The sequence below is a fragment of the Peromyscus eremicus genome, chromosome 2 (assembly GCF_949786415.1).
Source record: "Peromyscus eremicus chromosome 2, PerEre_H2_v1, whole genome shotgun sequence".
Lineage (NCBI taxonomy): Eukaryota > Metazoa > Chordata > Mammalia > Rodentia > Cricetidae > Peromyscus > Peromyscus eremicus.
The window spans coordinates 134613608-134636469 of NC_081417.1; the positions used below are offsets into that span (position 1 = coordinate 134613608).

General features: G+C 41.5%; 1 protein-coding gene across 1 annotated transcript in view; it reads right to left on the bottom strand.

The window, feature by feature from the left end:
* The window catches only part of Macf1 (microtubule actin crosslinking factor 1), a 322169-nt gene that overhangs the window by 111915 nt on the left and 187392 nt on the right, over nucleotides 1-22862 (bottom strand). The window contains exons 35-41 of the mRNA XM_059254918.1: nucleotides 22197-22332; nucleotides 13482-18863; nucleotides 12430-12579; nucleotides 6480-6695; nucleotides 6002-6151; nucleotides 2740-2973; nucleotides 274-423 (exon numbers count right to left, since the gene is read on the bottom strand). Of these exons, the coding sequence (XP_059110901.1) occupies nucleotides 274-423; nucleotides 2740-2973; nucleotides 6002-6151; nucleotides 6480-6695; nucleotides 12430-12579; nucleotides 13482-18863; nucleotides 22197-22332 (6418 nt within the window). The remainder of the gene's footprint in view (nucleotides 1-273; nucleotides 424-2739; nucleotides 2974-6001; nucleotides 6152-6479; nucleotides 6696-12429; nucleotides 12580-13481; nucleotides 18864-22196; nucleotides 22333-22862) is intronic.

A 22862-nucleotide genomic window follows, 5' to 3' on the forward strand; every position in this document is an offset into this window, starting at 1 on the left:
ATCACTTCTCAGTTTCATGGCATTCTTTGAAGGAATCTTTTCTCCCCCCTAGAAAACCCTAGATTGTCCTTCTCGCCTATGTATGTAATAGTTAGCAGTTAGACTCGTTTTTTTGTGTGATAATTTGTGTACTTGCCTATCTCTTCCATCAAATTGTAAACTTTCCTGAGGGCAAGAATGTCTGTTCACCACTGATGTTGTTACTAAGCACTGTTATGGGGCCAGGACAAACATTTACTGGAGCAATGGCAAGAAGGGTGAATTCACACCGACCTTCAAGTCCCTTTGGTTCTTCTGCAAAGCACAAAGCTCCTGCTGCGAGGTCCCACCTTGGTGCCTCCCCAGCGCTCTTTCTGCCTGTCCAACCCAGCTGCAAAGGTCCTCCAGCTTCTGATGGCAGGTACTTTGTTGCTTCTGAAGAGTCTAATTAAAATGCAGAGGAGTTAAGAAATAATCAACTCTCATTTTACAAAACAAGATCATTTCCTGAAATGTAAAACAGAACAATTATATATCATAGATAGAAAAGTTGGTAGAACACTGGAAGAGAAAAAGGCACAGAAATCATATTCCAGAAGCTCCTCTCATCTGGGCTGTCTGTTATCTGGGTGTGCAGTTGGAATGATAGTCAGAAATAGTTGTAGAGATGTGCTCCTAATGCAGGTTTGAGATTGAAAGCTCCTTTGGAGACTGGTATTATCAACTTTGGAATGAACAACATTGAAAACCACACATGATAGTGATGAGGATAACAAATTTGTCTCTCTGAGACTTTCTTCCTTTGGAACAAGAGGATATGCTGTAAATTAAGTCAGAAATGTGAAAGAGTGTAATTAGAATAAAAAGAAAACCTCAAGAGTATGGATAATTGATAAGCTAAATGAGGTTTTTAATAATTGAACTGACTTTATAAATCAAGTGTCTCACAACTGCATAAGACCATTAAATAGAATGATTACAGGGCAGACTCAAGAGTGTGGTTTGGCTATTTTGAGAAGAAAACTGTCCATGAATAGCAACTGCCTGGGGTAGCTATACTAGTTCCACTGGAAAAGACAGGCCCAGGGAAAGAGACAGAGGAATATGTTTCCATGCCTGATCCTTTCCCATTTCTCAGGTCAGCTCCATGACACTAAAGTACCCAACTGAGCAACAATTGAGCATGATGTGTTTCTCCTGATCATCCTTCTAAAAAGTGTTTCCACCAGACTGCCTTCTGATGGCATTCTGATGTCAGAGTCACCTGCACTTACAAACAGGTGACCATACTGGCCCTCAGTGCCTCTTTTTTAGGAAAAACAAGAGGAGCACTGGAAGAGAACTCCTAAGAGCTCTTCAGCTGTGAAACAGGATCTTCATGGGTTAGGATGAGTGCAGATTGAATCTGAAAAAAGCAAAGCAAACAAGTTAACGCACACACATTCAGAGCAAATAGAGAGAGGCAGAGTGTTTCTGACGAGGTTAATGCACACTGTGGAATTAATTCCATGCTCAGAATGTTCACATGCAGTTCTATCACTTGCTGCAGTCAAGGTGGCTCAGACCAGTCTGCCTTATTAATTATCCACAGGATACACTACACTGTATAAATGACGAGGTAAGAGCATTGCACATGTTCAGGTATGGAGAGCGGCCTGAAATATTTCATCAGGATTTATTTCAATTTCAACATAGTTGAAATAATCAGACAGTGTCAGGGGACAGAAGGCATTGGCTAACCTAATTTTTTTAAAGTCTGACCCAAAAGCTCAACTATACTGTGCATAATACAGGAGCCCTTGAGACAGGTTTTCTGGGGAACATGACAATTCTACTATCATTTTGTTGTTTACCAATTCATTCAAATGGCAGAAATGACAAAAGCATTACTCAAGATAGTCTAAGGTTATGATGATACTAGAAATTGAATTATGTTGAATTTGAATTTTACAAGGTAAGAGTTATGGTGGGAAATGGTAGGACAATCATCAGATTAAAAAAAAAAAGAAAAGAAAAAAGAAACCATCAACTCTGCTTTTGTGTATTGTGTTGCAATACAACAAAACTGGAGAAAAACTGGGCACTTCAGCATGTAGAAAAGTGCTAGAAAATAATAACTTAAATATTCCAAAAACAAGGCTAGGCATGGTGGCTAGTGCCTTTAATCACAGCACATGGGCAGAGACAGGGGAATCTCTGTGAGCTCAAGGTCAACCTGGTCCACACTGAGTCTACCTAGGCAAGACAGTGAAACACTGTCTTAAAAACAAAAACAAAAAATAGCTAAAACAATATTATTCTGATTAAATATTTCTCTCAGATGTTTGAAGACTGTCAAGGAATCTTATAATGAGTTATTTAAAAGCCTGTAATAAAACTGATTTTCCAGAGCCATTCTTGTCCAGTGCTCAGAGTGCCAAGATGCTCTACAGTCTCAGTGAACGCCGAGAAAGCAACAGGCAGAAAGGATAGCTACAATTTTTACGTGAAAGTTGAGACAATGGGACATAGTAAGAGTAGAGTCTCACTAAAATGAAAAACACTTGCACATGCAATTTGCACACAAACATATATATTCTCTCACACACATAAAACAAGAAAAACAGCCAGACCACAATGGCCTGCAGGACATGAAATTTTCAAGTTGGTAAACCCGGGTTCCTGGAATCATGATAGGTTCCGAGGAATCTGCCTCGGCCAGAAAACCCCCAGAAGACATCCCCAAAGACAAACTGAGCTCAGCTGCTGGTTCAGCCTGACCTTAAGCTGAACTTCTTGCTGGGTTTGCTGAAGATGGCCCTGCAATGCATCCCTCTGAGCTGCAGTCTGTTCCACAAGGTCCTGGAAGGACCTCTGTAATTCATTCAAACACTGCTGCATCTGTTGATTCTGCTGAAGAGACAAGTCTTGTTCATGCTCAGAGATAAAGAACTGAATATCCAAAGCAAGAGCATCCAGCTGAGATTTCCTTTCAGCCATAGACTGTTTTATCTCCTAAGGCAAGCAGGGAAAGACAAACAAACAAACAAACAAACAACTTTTATTTCTCAAGTCAGGGAAAAGCTACTGGTTTTGAGAATTAAAGGTAAGTCTCATATTTTCATAATTGGTACTGATTAATACTTAATACAGCAAATCTCACTTTTTGGTCTTTATAAATTCCCAAAACATGGCACTAATTGCAAGTATGCTTCCATTACTGGACCTAGCTCTACAATTCAGTAAGTTTTCAATTATTTATGCTAACAGAATCATACTATTGGTAATCCAAAATATATGACTTAATCTTCTTATTATTTATTTATTTTGGTAGAGGCTTATGGGGGACCTGCTCCCATCATTTTCCCCAGGGTACTCTTGAGGAGAGAGGGATAGAGATTTAGACAGAAGGATAGAAGGGAGAGAGACAGAGGAAACACAGGATAGATCGGGAGGGCCTGGATCCTTATCCACCAGCCCCTTCTGTCTCTTCTAAAGGGTTTTTAAAGGACTGACAAGGGGTGGAGCAAAAGATCTCCCCCTAGCACAGGCAAGTGCAGACCTTTCCAAACACCTGGTAACCACGCACGTGGTCAATCCATTCCCTTATGCAGCCCTGCTGGGTAAAGCAAGCTCAGATCTCACTAAGAAACCTCTGTGGGCTCCCTCAGAGGCTTGTGTATGCTGGGCATCCACTCTTCCACTGAGCCACAACCCAGCTCCTTTTGTCTCGCTTATTTGAAATAGGATCTTATTAAGCTGCTCAGGTCGGCCTTGAACTCATTTTTAAAGCCCAGAAAGGCCTTGAATTTGTGATTCTCTCAGCTCAACCTCCTAAGCACCTGAAATTAGAGGCCAATGCCACCAGCTCTGACTTAATTGAAAAAAAGTAAATAAAAAGTTTTTAAAAAAATACAACATTGATTTTTGATGCAAGGTTTGGGGCTGGAGAGAGGGCTCAGCAGTTAAGAGCACTGGCTGCTTTTCCAGAGGAGCCAGGCTCAATTCCCAGCACCCACGCAATAACTAGTTCTAGGAGATTCAGTGCCCTCTTCTAGCCTCAGTGGGTACTACATGAACACTGTGCACAGACACACATGCAGACAAAACACCCTGCATGTAGGCTTAGGTATCTATTTTTATTTGTCCTGAGAACGCAGGAAGCTTACTTCGATTCACTAAGACAACTTTTTATTTTTAGGTGGCTGGAGAAATGAATCAGTGGTTCAGAGCACCTACTGTTCTTCCAGAGGACAATGAACAGCACAAGACAATCTATAACTCCAGTTCTAGGAGATCTGACTCCCTTTCTGGTATCCCACATACAAACACACAGGTCCCCACACATATATTTAACATTTAAAAAATATTTGTATGAAAAAAGATTTATTTACTTTTATCTTATGTGTATGGTTGTTTTGCCTGCATGTATGTCTGTGTACCATGTGCATACAGAGCCCACAGAGGCCAAAAGAGAACATCAGATCCCCTGGAACTGAAGTTAAAACATGTAGGTGCTGGAAATTGAGCCCAAGTCTCTGGAAAAGTAGCCAGTGCTCTTAACTGCTGAGCTATCTCTCAAGTCCCAAAATAAAATCTTAAAACTGGTGATGATGATAGGGTGGGTGGGTCTGTTTGTACTGTGTGTGTCAATCCGGATGGACTCATACCACTGTTTGAGTGTGGAGGTCAGATGACAACTTTCAGGAATTGGTTCTCTCCTTCCATCATCAGTTCTGGGTAATGAACTTATGTCGCCAGACTTGCAAGGCCAACGCTTTACCTGCAGAACCATCTCCCTGTCCCTGTTTGTATATTCAAACTGTGAATGGTTCTTGCTGCACTCTTATGTAATAATTTCTCTCTCTCTCTCTCTCTCTCTCTCTCTCTCTCTCTCTCTCTCTCTCTCTCTCTCTCTCTCTCTCTCCTCACTGTGTAGTAATGGCTAGCTTGGAACTTGTTATGTAGACCAGGCTAACTTAAACTCACATAGATCTGCCTGACCTTGCCTCAGTGTGACCATGCCTGGGACAGTATCTTAATGAATAGATACAGTCTGATCCCCTCTCTCTCAGTATCCTTTGAATAGAGCATGAAAACGAAGGGAAGGTCAATTCTTGCAGAATGAAGTCCAAGTACACAACTGACCACAGATGAACCTTTATGTCTACTTGTCCTGAGGAGGAGAAGGGAGAGGACAGAAGAGGAGGAACAGCTCTAGTTCCTTTTGACTTTCTAAAGAGTTTGCAGGGTGACATCCTTCTGTAACACAAAATTCATGAACTAGTATTAAGAGCTGATGTACTCTAGGATATAGCAACAAAAAGAATAATGGACTTAATAGAACAGTAACAAAAAGAACAACTAATGAAGGAAATGTATGTCTATGTAGCTATATGCCATAGTTTTAACTTTCTTTTACTGGTTAATAAGAAGAACCAAGCCAGGTGGTAGCTGTGCACACCTTTAATCCCAGCACTTGGGAGGCAGAGGCAGGCGGATCTCTGTGAGTTCGAGGCCAGCCTGGTCTACAGCGAGTTCCAGGACAACCAGGGCTACACAAAGAAACCCTTTCGGGAAGGGGGGCGGAGCGGGGAGGGAGGGAGAGCATCTCTCTAGATCAAGTTGTCTATAATTGACCTCCTGGCTAAATGTGACATGCAAAGCAATGTTATAATGCACCATCTGGCCTACAGAAAAAGCTTGCCTACTCACACTTATGATCAATGGCAAAAAGCTCTCCAGAAATTGTGCAAGATTAGATACCAGGCAAAAGACAGACCCTGGATGCTCAGTACAAAGAAGACATAAAGTTGGTAATATAAAGCCATTCTTGGGACTCTTCAAGAGTAACTGAGAGGAGAAAGAGTCACAGGGTTTGAATGTCTAGGAGTACATAATCTTCAAAATTAAACAAAACTCATCTCATTTCTAAAAGGGAAATTCAGCCTTTCTAAGAAAGATTAAGCACAAAGACTGATTTGCCCATAAGGAAAGTAAGGGTTAGAAGTCAAAGGACACGGTGGGAATGGGTGGAGCTTACCTCACACTGCTGGAGAGAGTGACTCAGGTTGTCAGCATCACTTTCCCTGTCATATCCCTTGCTGTTCAGAGTAAGACTGGTTCTGCCAACCCAGGCTCTCAGATCTTCAAGTTTGCCTCCTAGTTCTTTGTGCTGATTTAACACTGTAGTCTAGGAAATAAACAGAAAGTCAGACTATAACCCTCCAGATCTCTCCAGGCTTTGTGTGAGCCCTTAGGCTAGAGAGACGCCTGGGTGGTTAAGAGCATTTGCTGCTCTACAAAGCATGTGATTTTGGTTCTTAGAACCACACTAGGGAACTCACAACTACCCGTAACTAAAGTTCCAGGGGATCTGGTATCTTCCTTCTGGTCTCTGCTGACACCCACACTCACATGCACATAGCCCCCAATATACATACACATAATTAAAAATAAATCTTAAAAGACCCCAACATAACCAAACAAAAATCTCACAGACCCCCAAAACAAGACACTACCTGTTTCACTTCCATGGCATTCTGGAGGTGGAGGAGTCTGGAACTCCAAGAGTCACTCACAGAGCCTAGAGACTTCTGAAGATTTCTGGCATCTTTCTCTAATGCCTTCAACAGCTGAGCAGGAACTTCTTTTGGCTGGCTGATAACAATCCGATCCACACATTCCAATTCCTGACTCACCACAGTGGACAGATCTTTCAGTTCCCTGTCTAATACCTGAGAGGACAGAGTAAAGTTACCTCTAACATCAAGAGCAGTGCTGTGGCTAGGGATCAGTGGTAGAGCATGTGCCTACCTTGCTTAAGGCCTAGGTTCAACCCCCAGTACAGAGTAGCAATTTTGTCTTCTGGGAATCAGCTGTGAACATATCTGTTAGCTCACCCCATGTCTATAAGGACTTAGGGTTTAGAATAGTAGGTTCCTTAGTTTAATCACTAATTAATTCACATTCCTCAGCTTGAACAACAACAATTGTTTTCTCTGAGGCCACTAAACTAAAACAGGTGAGTACTCAGGACTTGGATTGGGGTTTCTGACTAAGTGTAGTACTCTGGCCACTATACCTTGACTCCTCTCTAAGACCGGAGTGCTGGAGGCCATGTCAGAGGAGCAGCAGGTGGCAACTGAGTTCAGGAGATCAGCTCACCAGCATACAAGGCACTGATGGATGAATCTCATAGGCAAGCCTTCCCCGCTCTGCCCCGCCCCCGCCCCCCAGAGTCTCAGCCCCAGAATTGTCTCTGCTGTGTCATTACATATTTGCCACTGGTATTTTTCTATGGTATCTGGCATGGTGTAAATGAGCGTGAGGAGATCCCCACTGTCTTTAATGGAGTGTGATTATCTCATGGAAAGATCCCGTTCTACTGGGCATTTTTACCTATGGATTATTATGATTTCCTCCTAAGCTATACTGTTTAACTGAAGCAATGATTTTACACATTAATAGTGTTAGTTCAAATAGGATTTTGGTGACTGAGGGTTTTTAATATAGTAAGAGATTGTTATAGAGATTAATTTAGTGGGAAAATTAATATAGGCAAAGATAGGATAAAAATGTTGCCCCTGCCCCTGAAAAAATAGAGGCTGCAGAGGATTAAAAATAAGAACAGGGGCCGGGCGGTGGTGGCGCACGCCTTTAATCCCAGCACTCGGGAGGCAGAGCCAGGCGGATCTCTGTGAGTTCGAGGCCAGCCTGGGCTACCAAGTGAGTTCCAGGAAAGGCGCAAAGCTACACAGAGAAACCCTGTCTCGAAAAACCAAAAAAAAAAAAAAAAAAAAAAAATAAGAACAGGGAAGTGTCACACAGCTAGAACACATGGATTTCTCTTGAGGAGCCATATAGACTGTGGCTTAGATTAATGATTAAGAAAAACAATTGAGGGGCTGGGGAGATGGCTCAGTGGTTAAAGAGCACTGGTTGCTTGTCCAGAGAACCCAGGTTCAATTCCTAGCACCAACATGACAGCTCACAACTGTCTGTAACTCCAGCTCCAGGGTATCCAATACCCTCATATGGACATACATGCAGGCAAAACCATGAATGTACATGAAATAAAAATAAATTATTAAAAAAAGAAAGAAAAACAATTGAGTCCCAGAAACCCAGCTAGCTCAAGTTCTTTTAATCTTAATGTTGAGAGATGTGTTCACAGGTTTTGGTGTATATCATAGCTAAAACAAAGCTTTAAATATGACTTTAGGTTAGGTTAAGATGTTTTTGTTAATAGCTTTGAGGTAAAAAACCTTGAGAAATAATCTAAAGTTTAGAAAAGCACATAGTTGAGTGAGGGACTTGTTGAGGTCAAGGAACAAGAACAAAGCACCCCAATTATTATTAGCTGATGTGCCTTTGTTGCTAGGATGGTTTGATTTTCAAAAGTGATGACTAATTCCTTTTTCCCATTTTTGCCCTCAGCTTCCTGATATAAAAAATTGTTGATGAATGGGTATGCACCCTGAGGATTTAGAGCTGACTGATTGCTTTACATATATAAAAGTTTAGATTTGCAATTGTTTTAAGATTTCTTATAAGATTGTCTTTAAGATAAATAATAAAATGATTGATCCTTTCTTTGTAAATGCAAAATACAGCCTGCCAGTAAAAGAATTGGCTGAGAAAAAATACCTTGTTTGCAGCCGGGCAGTGGTGGAGCACACCTTTAATCCTAGCACTCTGGAGGCAGAGGCAGGCGGATCTCTGTGAGTTCGAGGCCAGCCTGGTCTACAGAGCGAGATCCAGGACAGGCACCAAAGCTACACAGAGAAATCCTGTCTCGAAAAACCAAACCAAACCAAACCAAACCAAACCAAATCAAACCACACATCTTGCTTGCTTACATTCTGTTAATCTATAACAAGTTGCTTGGATATGAATGTATGTGGGTTCTTGGTATAATTTGTTTTTCACCTGTAATATGTAAAATGATTACTCATGCAAGGGATATGGAAAACATGTTGTATTCATTCACTTGAAAAATAAAATGTAACCGCATTGTAATTTTTATACTGCTTGAAAGATTTTGCTGGGATACATAAACTGTAAGGGAAAAAAATAGTTAGTTAGAAGGAAGACATCAGGAGAGATAGAAGGGATACTTCTGGATAGAGGTAAGAAAAGAAATAAAGAACAGAGGAAGATGATAGAGACACTAAAGGGGTGTGTGTGTGTGTGTGTGTGTGTGTGTGTGTGTGTGTGTTCCTTTTTTTGCAGGCCCCAGAGAGTTACGTTTTACTCTCAGATAGAAAAGTCAAATTGAGTGATTAATCGGCCGACTCCATTGGATCCCCCTCAATCCCTGAGCTGCTAGAGGCTGGTCCTTACAGCAGCAAAACCCAGGCAACTAACATGTGGAATTAGGGTGCTCCAAGGGAAATCAACCAAAAAGATGACTTTTTCAATTCAGATTCTAAGGGGGAAGAACCAAAGACTATAAAAATACCTGGAAATAGTCTTCCCACTCAGCTGTTTTATACTATTCTTACTCCTCAACAGAGAAGCCAGTAATGGGTGGTGGAAAAGTCTAATATTGTTTTTGAGTATCGCCTCATTTCCCTCTTAGCCACCCTACCTATACCATGTACTGGATATTGGGAAACATGCAAACTCTATCATCTTCATTTTGGCTTCTAATTTCAACGAGTGAATCATTTTCCCTTTCAAGGCTGCCTTTCTATCCGTTCTATGTTCTTAAGAACCTGGTACTATCTATTATCAGTTTCTCCCTTCCTTATCTTCTCCAAAATCCACTGAAAACATTCCTTAGTCACTCTACATCCTCTAGCTGGTGTCCTACCTCTTTTCTTGTCTGCAATATGAACGCTTCTGGAAAGAATGACATACAATGATCATCTGTCAACTAGTTTCTATCTCAGTACTCCATGGAAAGAGTTTTACCAAGGTCATCTTTGAATCAGTCTTCAGTGGACTCAGTATCTTTGCCCTCTGTTCTTCCTAGAGGTCTTTTCCTTCAATTTCTGTAGGGTCAGTGTTTCTTGGTGTTCTTTGAAAATCTGAAACAGGACTGGGGATGTGGCTCAGCAGGTAGGAGGACTGGCTTGAGGAAGCATGAAGACCTGAGTTCAAATCCTATAGTCCCACAGAAAAAGCTGAGAATGGCCATGGACACATGTAGCCCTAGTACTGGAGAGGGATGAGGAACAGAAAGATTGCTGGAGTTTGCTGGCCAGTAATCTAGTTCAGGTTCAGCGAGAGACCCTGTCTAAAGGGTGGAAGATAGAGGGTCATGGAGCAGGCAATGAAATAAATGTCTGTGGCCCACTTGTGAATGTGCATAGGTGTGAACAACCACATGTGTGCATGCACAATACACAAAAGCAAAAGAGAAAAAGGAAAAAGAAACCACTAAAACCAACCAACTAACCAACTAAATATAGCTGGTTTCATTTCTGAAACTGTGAGTCAAATTTTTGGTTTAACAAACAAACAAACCAAAACAAAGCATGAGCAGGACAGAGGATAACCTGGGTGTCATATTCAGAAATGCCATCTACCTCCTTTGAATAAAGATCTTTATTTATCTTCTTCCCCAACGCTGAGGTTACAAGTGTCCCCAATGCTCCTGGTTTTTGTGAAGACAGGGTCTCCCTATGTAGTCTTGGCTGGCCAGAAACTTACTATGTAGACCAGGCTGGCCTCAACCTCATAGTGATCCTTCTATCTCTTTCTCTCAGTGGAAGGATTACAGGCATATACTTCCATATCCAGCCACAAATGTAAGCAAAACCCTGCTGGCTTTTCCAGCAGGAAAGCATAAGCATTATGGGTTAGAGAGATGGCTTAGCAGTCAAGAGCACCTACTGTTCCTAGCACCATTGTTGGGCAGCTGACAACCCCCTGTTAACTCTAGCTCCAGAAGATCTACACTATGGCCTCTGCAGGTACAGGTACCTACTATCACATGTCCATATTCACACACAGAGATACACATACAAACATAATAGGATTTACTTATCTCATATTGATAGAAAGAGTGTTCTTAGATCTCTGTTCCTAGAGAGTTCCAGTTGTTCCTTTTCAATGTTATTATTAACATTATAGTCTTTTAATGTTAAAATTACATTTCTTTATTTTTGCATTTGTGTGTGCCATAGTGCAAACAGTGTAGAGGTCAGAGAACAGCTTGCAGGAATTCATTCTCTTCTTCCATTACACAGGTCCTGGAGATTGAACTCAGGTCGCCAGACTTGACAGCAAGTGCCTTTATCCAATGAGATGTCTCACTGACACAAATGGTGGTGATTTTTGAATTGCCTAAAAAGTCTACTATAAACTCTACCTGCAGAGGTGGGTCTGATAAATATAGGCTTCACTGAGGTGATGGGAATGGGCCATACAGTTGGAAATCATCCCCATTATCACTACTGGGTCTTCTTTTCCCATGGGTGAGTCAAATCAAGGCAAGTACAACGAAGAGGAAGCCCATGGGCCAATCACTTTCATCTAATCTTATTACTTCCGAAAAGAAGCCTTACCTTCAACGGTGTCCCCCTACAGAATCTAAGCAGATGCTTTCTTCAGAAGACAACCTTTAGTCTTCTGTAGGAAAAAAGCAGCTGCAGCTGCTATGCTGCTAAGAGAGCTGGCAAGTGGTAGGCTTAATTGCTTCTTACACTTTAAACAAGTTAGAGCCCTGTTTGCATGTGCGAATTTATCTGTTTTCTGGTGTTATTATAAGGGAGGGGGGGTTGGATTTATGCAGTGTAACTCACATTGCTGTTTAACTTCACTCACTGAAGTCTGTGAACTAGTATTCTCCGGTTAGCTAAAAGCAGACCTTTTCTTTCTTTTTAAAAAAGATTTATTTGTTATTGATTTAAGTGCATGTATATGTATTTGTGTATGTGTGTATGGAGGCCAGAAGGTGTCAGATTCATTGGAGCTGAAGTTACAGGTGGTTGCCTTTGATAGACTTGACATGGTTTCTGGGAACCTCTGCAAGAGCAACATGTGCTCTTAACTGCTGAGCCATCTCTCCAGCCCCAGCATTAAGCACTTTGTTTTTTCTTCCTTTTCTTTTCTTTATTTTTTTGAGACAGAATCATTCTGTGTAATATTGGCTGTCCTGGAGCTCACTACATAGATTAGGCTGGCCCCAAACTCACAGAGAGCTCCTCCTACCTCTGACTTCTAGTGCTCAGATTAAAGGCGCTTATTTCAAGTTTTTTTAACCAATCACACTGCTTTTGAACTTACCTCATTAACTCAAAGATCATATAAGCAAAGCAGCACATGTACATCCAAACTATTCAGATCTGCCTCTTAAAAATCTTACCTGTTCTAGCCTAGAATATCCTACCAATACCTAACGAAGAGTCGGAGATTTTTTTTCAATGAGAGTGAAAAGCACTTTTAACCCTTGAAATCTTCAAGGTAGCTGGAGACACCATCTTGAAGCCAGTGGGCATGAGAGAATGTTTGGGCACATACCTTGGCCTGACACAGCAGACCCTGCAGCTCTGCCACATTAAGCTCCAAAGGCTGAATCTGTTTGGTTCTCATTTCAATGTCCCGTAAAAGAGACAGATAGGACACCAGCTTCTCATCGTGCTCCAAACAAAGTCTCCGGGTAAACACATTCTGTGGAACCAAATGTAAAACGAAGTTCTGTTGCTTTCCTTAAAGTTGGCTTTTAAAGTAGGTAGTTGTTTTGTTAGTCAAACAGAAGGAAGCTATTTCTACTACAAATAAGACAGAATAAAATATGCTATTCTGTCTGAGCCATTTCTAAGCAGTAGGCAAAGTGATTTTATTAACCTTCTCAGAGAGCAGAAGCTCATAATTACCAATAAATACATCATTTAAAAACATTTCTAAAAGACATTCTGATTTCAAGTAACATCATCCCAATACTTCAAATTAGCTTCAATACTAGTTTCTAATTTTAGGATTCTTGGATCTTGGCAGTATATTGATTGCATAGCAAGCCCTAGGTCCAATGCTAGAATCACAAAAATAAAAAACAACAAACAAAAACTCCTGCAAATTTTAGAAAGACATTCATAGGCAATGCCTAAGTTTCCAACAACTATATTATAGATGATAAATGAATTGGTAACTTAAGAGAATTAGCTAATGCCATAAATATGCATGTATTTATATGTATGTGTGTATGTATATGTGCATACAATAATACACAAGTGACTTTTGTATCCAATTAAGAATTATACTATCAAGCTAGGGCTGAGGATATAGCTCCGTAGTAGAGTACTTGCCTAGGAAGCACCACAAAAGAGAAAGGAAGAAAAAAATCATCATGCCATTAAAGCTACTTATATCTTTAAAAAACAAACTACAAGCCAGAAATGATAGTGTGTGTCTGTAATCACAGAATGGGAAGAAAGAAGACTGCCTTAAGTTTGACGCTACCTGGGATACATAATGAGTACCAGGCCAGCTAAGGTCACTTAGCTAAACAAAATCAAAACTAAACAAAAATACCCCCAAACCCCAGGCAAACAGAACCCAACACATTCACTTGCCTGAGTTGCTCTGCAGGGTGCTGGGTTTACATCTTCTCTCCCCTTCCCTCCAGGTACAGCCATGAAGGGAGCCTGTTCCTCACTAAGGATCTCTTTGTCCTTTTCCTGAGGTATCTTCTCATCCATCCTAATTGTAGAATATGGCAGGGACAGTGACATTTCACTGACTTCTGAAACAGTAGGACTCATGACAGCAACATGTTGTTCTATACTCTCCTTCTGAAATATTCCTTTGGGCAATTTCTCTGGAAAAAGGGGTACCGAGACCCTGGGTCCTTTCTGATCCACTGTGTCTTCAGAGGACCCTTCTTCTGGGTCTCTAATTATGGGATTTACTACTTCTAGAAATTTTGTTTCCTGGGTTGTTGATATTTTAGATTTTTGATGTCCATAAAGCTCAGGATCCCCTTTGCTATCCTCATGAAGACCTTTTCTATCTGAGGAGTCTACATGACTAACTTCTTCTGCATCTAGAGTAGAAACTGTGGTTTCTTTCCATTTATGAGCTCTTGTTGAGTCCAAAGGAATTTCCTGGTATAACTTTTCTTTAGGATCTTGGCACGGGAAAGCCTTCTCTCTGTTCTCCTCAGTCTTAGATGCAGCATACACATCTCGGCCATCATCAGCAGTCTTCTGTCTGTTGGTTCTTCGGGCAGCCATCTCTCTTTTGGAAATGTGGAGTATGTCTGACACTTGGGCCTCTCCATCTGATCCTGGGCAGTTAAGTTTTTCAGGTCTTGGGGTCTCAGAAGAGAACGGTTCCCTCTGGGCAGCACTAGCAATTTCTTGAGGTAATTTTTCTCCTGGTTTTGAAATCGAGCAGAGGTTCACAGTTTTCACTTCCCCTTTGCTGAAGAATGGTAAAGCATCTTGATTTCTTAGGGGAGAATCTTTGGATGTCATTTGGGAAGCGAAGCCTTCAATTTTACAAATAACAGAAAAGTCCATTTCTCTACTGGCTTCTTCTCCCTTGTCATTTCCAACCATTCTCATACATTGGCTCTTTATACAGGAGTCGTGCTCATCAGCAATAACAAGCCCCTGGTCCAACTTTTCTTCCGAAAGAACTTCAGCTTTGCCTGTTTGGACATTTCCTTCCATAACCATGTCTCTCTTCACTCTTTCACTAACCTTCACGTTCACTGATTGCTCACTTAACAATCTGCCTGCTGTTTCGTAATGTGAGTCCTGTCCTTCTGAAATCATTTTCCCTTGCCATTCTCTTGCTTCTGCAGCATCCAGGCCTGAGGTAGATTGCTTTACATGAGAAATCACTTTTATTTGTGTCACTACTTTCTCCTGCTCTACATCTCTACATTTTCTCATGCGACTTCTAGCTACCTCTCTGAGTTTCAAATCAGAAGCTTCTGAGCAGGGATGCATCACCGAAACCTGGTGTGAAGGTCCACTTTCAAGACCACCAGGACTTACGATGCCGGCAGATACTTTCCTGTCTGAAGAAGCTTTCTCCTCATCATGAGACTTGCCTTCCATCTCCTTTGATGAACTCCTCCTGCCCCTTTCTGGCTTTGCCCCATTAGAGACTCTCACTTTAACCTCTTCTTGAGCACACTGACTTCCGCCAACCTGTAGCACTCTCTCCTGTTCCTCTTTATCGTAGCTCCCCCTGGCGGTCTTACCACACTCAACTAGTAATTCCTTTCTTGGAAATTCACCCTTCAATTCACATATGTCAGTCCCACCTTGCTTTTCTAAGGTATCTGCCTGGATCATAGTTGCCAGTTCAGGGCTGATAAATCTTTTTTCTACAGCATCCTTTAAAGTCACTCTTTGATCATTATATATATCAATAATTCCTCCACTTAACACCTGATGAAAACCAATAATTCTGGCCATGTTTTCATCCAATAGTTTCTGTTCCAAAGCTGATGCCAACGTCAATCTTTTTCCTGTGGCTGTATCTATGATTCCACCAGTGTTTGCCTGAGCTTCCAAAACCTTCAGTGTAGATGCAGAGTCTACTTTTCCCTGCTGAATCGCTTTAGACAGTGTTAGCACTTTGCTGCTCGCCTCATCTTTAATATCAGAGAATGGGATTACTTCAAGGTATCTCCATCCAGATTCGATGTCAATCCTACATTTCTTTACTAACTCTGAGTAGGGAATGATTCTGCAGTTCTCAGGGTCTACAACTCCATGCGCCATTCCTGAAGGGAGTTCTGTTTTATTAGCTAAGGATCCTCCTTTGTTAGCTTCTGCCAAGGTCAATTTCTGGCCATAAATGAGATCCTGCAACTTCCCACTACAGTCCTGAATCTCTTGGATTTCTCTTTTCAACTCTGGAGAAACAAGATCTAATTTTATGGCTTCTGAGACAGAAAGGGCTTCCTTTGTTTGAGGATGAAAAAATTGATGGTGGTTTAAGTCCTCAACTTTCTTGAGGTGCCTGGCTACATCTTCACCAATTAAGCCATGTTTAAAGGCATTATCAACAGAAAGTCTCAACCCAGATAGATGATGAATGATACCACCATCAAGTACTTGCTTAGCCAACAGAGAAACAGCTTCTCCTCTCTCCAGAAGACCTCTATCAAGGGACTGCAAAACTGTTAACGGTGCTTTACTATCAGGGTCCATAAGTCCTGTTGTTTCCATTTGTAGCCCGATTAATTTCTCCTTAACTGCTTTTTCAGCATCTCTGCCTTTGGTAGCCTTTTCCAGATTTATAAGCCCTGTCTGGTCAGCATTGTCTACCAAACCAAGATTTGAGGCCAAAGTTACTGAAAGCTTTTTGCCTCGTTTCAGGTCCACGATTCCACCAGTTACCACCTGCCCCTCTAAAATCCTGGTGGCCGTCTCCTTGTCAAGAAGTCCAACCGCCACGGCCTGCTTTACAGAGCACAGTGAGTTGGTTCTGGGGTCTAAGACACCACTTATAGCTTTGTCTGACATAAGGACATTATGTAATAATTTCTCATCCATCAGACCTTCATCAATGACTTCTTCAGTTGTCAAAGACTCACAGGTCTGGGAGTCAAAGAAGCCCCGAAACATGTTCAATTTTCCCATAAGTTTCACAGCAGTATGGCTAGACACCAGGCCTTGGGCTATTGCTTCATTTAGTAAGAGTTTCTGACCTGTTTCTTCATGAAATACACCACCATCCAGCAGCTGTGTAGATAACGCACTGAGGGTAGCGTCTTCAAGCAGTTCGCAAGGATGGCTACACAACAAGGAAGGCTCACCACCGTCACCTTCTGTATCGGTCTTTTCTAATCCCACCATATGACCATCAGCAACACTCTGGCCTTGTTGGCCCTGTTTGTGGCTCTCCTTAACCAAAGGCGCTGCATTTAACTCTTTCTCCAAAGAGTTAATATTCATATCATTTTCTGACTTAAATTCTGATTTCAAACTTAGAGAATTCTCTACCTGAAATTGGGACATTTTGCTTTGGGACTTTATGAGTGGTATTTCAGTTTCACTTGGAATATATTCAGTTCTGACAGTCTTTGCTTGTTCTTTCTGATGTGTGAAGGACATCTTTGTGGGAGCTTGCCATTCTGATTTCTCAGTAGAAAGAAGGTCTTTGTCAATCACCAAGGGCATACCTTCAGAACCCTCAGGACATTCCACAAGAAGGGGTCCTCCACTGATAGTTTCCTTGCTAAACCTTTCTGTTTGTTCTTCCTTTCTAGTATCTAACAATGGACTTTGTAGCTCTAAGTTGACTTTATTTGTGACCTTCAAAGTGCCAACATTTGCAGTAACTGCTTTTTCTTCTCCTACAAACAGATCCCTTTCAAGGCTCTCCACAGAAGAGCATTCTATTCCCACAAAAGCCCTTTTGCCCTTTGCTTCAGTACAGTTTTCCTGATTGGAATAGTCTTTGTCCTGAGAAGGACACTGGGATTCACAGAGCTTCCTAGTACACTTTGCCCTGGAAATTTGGGAGATGTTCCCACTATCCAGTTCTTGCCATTCCTCAGAAGTGTCTAGTCTTTGATGCTGAATTTCAAACACACCTGGAAGATCTGTTTGGTATGTGTCTCTGGATGTTAGCATCTCCAACAGCTCCTGATCCAACAGAAGCAGCCTCTGCCCGGTCTGTACATTAATATAGCTGTGAGTCATCAGCTGAAAGAGCAGCTTCTCTCCATGGCTTGCTATTCTCTCTCTTTGGCATGGCAGAGGTGGTACACCAGGAACAATACCTAATTTGCTTTGTTCTGCAGAGTCTGAGAGTTGTATGTGAGGCATCACATCAGGGATACAGATCGATCTTAAGTTATTGACAAGACCTTTGTCTAAGATACCACTCTCTGTTGCTTTCTTCCAGGACCAAATCTCTGCAGTTGTTGGTAGGAAAAGAGCCTCAATTTGCTGTCGTTTACTGAGGATTTTATGTGCTAATTCAGTAGACACAATACCTTGTTCTAGAGCATCTGTAATTGGGAGGACCTCACCAGATTCAGGCCATAGTAGCCCCATGAATGACCAGAGGGATTCCAGAATGACAAGGGCGGTCTTAGCAGCTACTAGATTATTGCTCACTGCTTCATCCATAGTCATCCTGCTCCCTGTGACAGTGTCAATGATGCCTCCTGTCTGAAGCTGTCTTATGAGAATAGCACAGGCCATATCTTGGTCAATCAAATTATGTCTCACAGCCTCTTCCACTGTAAGTCTGTGTCCTGTTCTTGGATCTACTATGCCACCAGCAAAAAGCTGAGCTTCCAGCAGCCGGACAGTGACCTGCCTATCTATCAACCCTTCCTGAACGGCACGGAAAATGCTAACCTTCCGACCTGATTTCAAGCTCACCATTCTCCCCGCCAACTGCTTGACAGGCAGCAATTTCAGCCCTGACTCTTGATGAATAATACATCTCTGCATCAGTTCCAGCAAGCCAACTTTCTCGGCTGTGTTCGGGTCTATCAAATTCTTGGATGATCTCAGGTGAGATTGTAATACTGAATTAAGCCATGATGAAATGAAGCCTTGATGAAAAGCTTCTTCTAGATTAACACAGTTCTCACTGGGGGAGAGACTGAAACCTCCAGTAGCCAGGTGAGCTTCTAAGACTTTCAGTCCAAGTCTTTCACTGATTCTTTTCTTTTCAATGGCTTCCACCACAGAAAGGGGGCCTTGGGTCTCTGTAAGTCTGCTTATTAAGGATAGAGAATCCTGTAGCTCCAGGAGCTGCTGGTATATTGGAAGGTTAATGAGGTTTCTGGCGAGACCCTCTTCCAAAGAGAGTTTTTCACTCTTCTCAGGGGCAATGAGGCCAGACATGATAACCTGGGATTCCAGGAGCACAAGGCCTGTGTCTTGGTCAATGAGGCCCTTTTGCATGGCTTTGAAGATGGGAAATATCTCCACTGTGCCTAGGTCAATCACCCCAGCAACTGCTCTGTAACCCTAAAAGAAAGAATTAAAACAAAAATGGAATCAGAGTCAATGGTAAAGCATACTGTGGGAAGGAATTATTTAAAGAACCATAGCAGATATAATTCTGATCACAAGAAAAACCTATCCTGGATAAGTCCCAACTATATGAAATATCAAATGCAAGCCAGGCCATTCGTGCTGAGAAAGAATTTTCTAAACTGCAGAATATTTAACAGAACCAGAAGTTCACAGATAGTTTGAAGGATGAGAGACAGCATTAAGCATGTCTGAGTATAAGCTTTACAAAGAGGCAAGCAGTAAAAAAAAAAAAAAAAAAAAAAAAAAGATAGCTAGGGGTTCTTTCCATTTCATTTATGCACTTATTTAGTGTGTAGGGTGCATGCATGTGTATGCATGTTGGCATTCAAGAGCCAGAGTACACATGTGTAAGCCAGAGGACAACTAGTGGGGATTGGTTCTGTCCTTCCATTGTGTGGGCCCTCGATATCAAACTCAGGTGATCAGCCTGGCAGTCGGCATTTTAACTTGCTGAGCCACACTGCTGGCCTTGAATGGCTATTTTTAAAGATTTTTAAAAAATTATGTGCATATAGCCGGGTGGCAGTGGCACACGCCTTTAATCCCAGCACTTGGGAGGCAGAGCCAGGCAGATCTCTGTGAGTTTGAGGCCAGCCTGGGCTACAGAGTGAGTTTCAGGAAAGGCACAAAGCTACACAGAGAAAACCTGTCTCAAAAAACACAAAACAACAATAACAACAACAAAATTATGTGTGTATGTGTGCTTTTTCTTTTTTTTTTTTTTTTTTTTTTTGGTTCTTTTCGAGACAGGGTTTCTCTGTGTAGCTTTGCGCCTTTCCTGGAACTCACTTGGTAGCCCAGGCTGGCCTCGAACTCACAGAGATCCACCTGGCTCTGCCTCCCGAGTGCTGGGATTAAAGGCGTGCGCCACCACCGCCCGGCGCTTTTTCTTTTTATTTGTTTTTTGATACAGAGTCTCATTATGAAGCTCTGACTGTTCTGATATTCACTATGTAGACCAAGCTGGCCTCAAACTCACAGACAGCGGCCTCCTGCCTCTGCCTCCAGAGTGCTAGGATTAAAGGCAGGCGCCACCATGCCCGTCATAGTCATTGTCTTTGTTTTCTTTAATGTCTTTTTTCTGTCTCTTCTTTGGATAGTATTATTTTTTGCTTTTACCGGATAACTTATCTGTACAGATCTTGATTTGTCAGTCACTAACAAGTGCACTTCATTTCTGTTCTCAGTGAGAGGTAAACTATATAAAACTGTAGTGTGCCCTTCAGTGTACAGGGACAGTATCTGCAATGCAGTGAACATGGAATGAATAAAACCACGGGAAAGAATCCTTTACCCCACTAGGCTGAATCCTCCACGTGAAGACGACACGAGGGGTTCCAGCTCGTGACAGCACATAAGCATGTAGAACAAACAGCAAAGAGGGACTTGGTTCCTTTCTCCACTTCATGCATATGTTCAATCGATGGCATATTATTGGCATAGTTCCCCATGCTATGCAAAATATTATTTGCTATTCCCCCCATCTCATTTTCTGTAGCACAGGGTTCAATTTATATAAGTAAAACACACATACTATACATCTATTTTATAGAGATTGAAAAAAAAAAGCTCACTGGTGTATGATTCTTGCATTACTTAAAAAAAAATTCCTTTTTAAAAATCCATTTAAAGCCTGCTGAGAAAGAGATATTATGATAAAAGAGAAGACTGTTGAAATTTACCAATTTCTTCTATAAGATTCATAATCTCAAAAATGCTGACACTGAAGAAAAGCTTGGAATCAAGCCAAAGAGAAAAGCCTTCATAATTCCTCCCACCACCCTCATAACTGGAGGACAGGCAGACAGCACTGAGTTGGGAAGTAATCCAGAGAAATCCAGTCTACCAAACATGGACAGTCTGACCCAGATGAGCAGTAGAAGACAGGGGGAGAAACGGAAAGAAAACGTAACAGGCTTCTACTTACCCAAACTGCAGGGCCCGCCTCAGCAGGTAAGAGAGAGAGCCTTACGGAGCAGCTCAGCCGTGTCACATACACAGTGTAAGCTTGGGGTTAGCGTCCAGCATGCGACTGTTTGTTTTTTTTGCAAAAAAGAACCCCAAACAGGTCGTCCTCTTTTCCCTTTGTGCATTTGTGCTTAAACTCCAAAGGGTTAGTGAAACTTGTAAGCAAGGATGTCAGTTAATCAGAACAATACTTTACATGAAACACACACAATACAGGGACACATCATGCTCAATGTAGTGGTGCTCAGCAGCTTGTCTTTTTTTCTTTCTTTCCCCCCACCCTTTTTAACCTTTCAAAATGAGAACTGGATGTTCTCAGCAAGCAATTGTTAAAACTTTTCACATACTCCCTTATATGGTGAAGCAATAAGCCATTAGAAGTGGGCTTTGTTATACAGAAAATTCTACACCAGCACATTCTTTTCGGAAATAGACCGTCAAAGCAGGGCTGGTTCTATCCTGTAGAATTTATGAATTTATAAATTTATATCCATGGGCAGAATCAAGATATATTTTGTTTGAATAATCATTTTGTGCATCTTGTAGACCAAATGTGATTTATCACGTATTAGCCTTCCCCACATAAACTGGCAATTGCTTCACAACATAGGAAATAAGCAGGCAAACACACATGTATATCCCAGAGACACATGAATATAATTTGGTTAAATGTACACACACACATAAGTATCCAGGAAGAATTTAAGACAACCAACAGCAACTATAATTTAGACTTTCATGTGGTACAATGTTGACTATGAGGTGAGAGCTGATAACAGTGCTACATGACGACGGGATGACCATGGGTGAGGGGAACCAGCGTCTCAGTCAGTGAAGCTAATCTACCAGGTTGTTTTGAAACAACATTTCTCCCTGGTCACTCTACAGAGGGAAGTGATTTATAAGCATTTTCTTGCCAATATGCACAACTCTTGGCTATCAACTCGTGGGTGACAATGTCACAAAGGAGTAATCTTATTGACCTGGCATCAGCTACAATACAGAATGTAAATTCTCCGTCACTGTTTTCTGATGCGCACTGATAAAGTGCAGGTGGAGGAGGCAGCAGTGAACCAGATCCAGAGGCTTTGTTGTAAGTGCCCTCTAGTGTTTTGACTGACCAACACATCATGGAACCCCAGTAAAGAAACACATGACAAATGGCTGCTAAGGTGAGGTTAACTATTAAGTCACATTGGTCATGGAAAACTAGTGAACATGACTCTCAATCAACAAAGCCAATTTCGTACCATTTAAATGGCACCCATAATATATGGATCCCAAAACTGAAAATACCTTTTGTTCTGTCTGCTGAGCCAACTCGCTTTGGAGCTGCTGGAGCTGGCTTGCAGAACCATCACAAAGGTCGTGGTAAGCCTTGTTCAGGGCACTCAACTGCTCAGAGATCTGTTCCTTCTCTTTTTCTGAGAGCCTGGAAGATGAAGCATTACGGGGAAAAAATTATCTAAACTATATTCAAAAACTTACATTGTTGCCATGAATGGATTATCTGGATATAGCCAGTCTCCCATACTCCACTTTGGCATCTCACTCATATCCTTCTCTGATTCTTGGTGATGTGCTAAACAACTCTTTGCTTGTAGTTCTGCAAACCTCAATCAAAATGACCTCCTTGACACTTTAGACTTACCCATGCACAGCAAATGTGGATGCTGAAATAATATAAAATCATTCTATATTTAAACTCTTAGACCTCAAAATGTATGATATAGTCATATTTTATATTTTACTCCTTCTACAGTTATTCTCATTCTAAACAAATTATAACTCTCACTTACCTATTATCTACCTAGTTATCTTTTTCTTATTTTTAAAGTCTCTGTATGTGGACGTATCTGCTGAGCACATTCCTCATCACACCTCCCCTTCCCAATCTTAGCCATTTTTGTTGTTTGCTTTGGGTTTTGTTTTTAAGAGACAAAGTCTCTAAGTAGCTCAGGC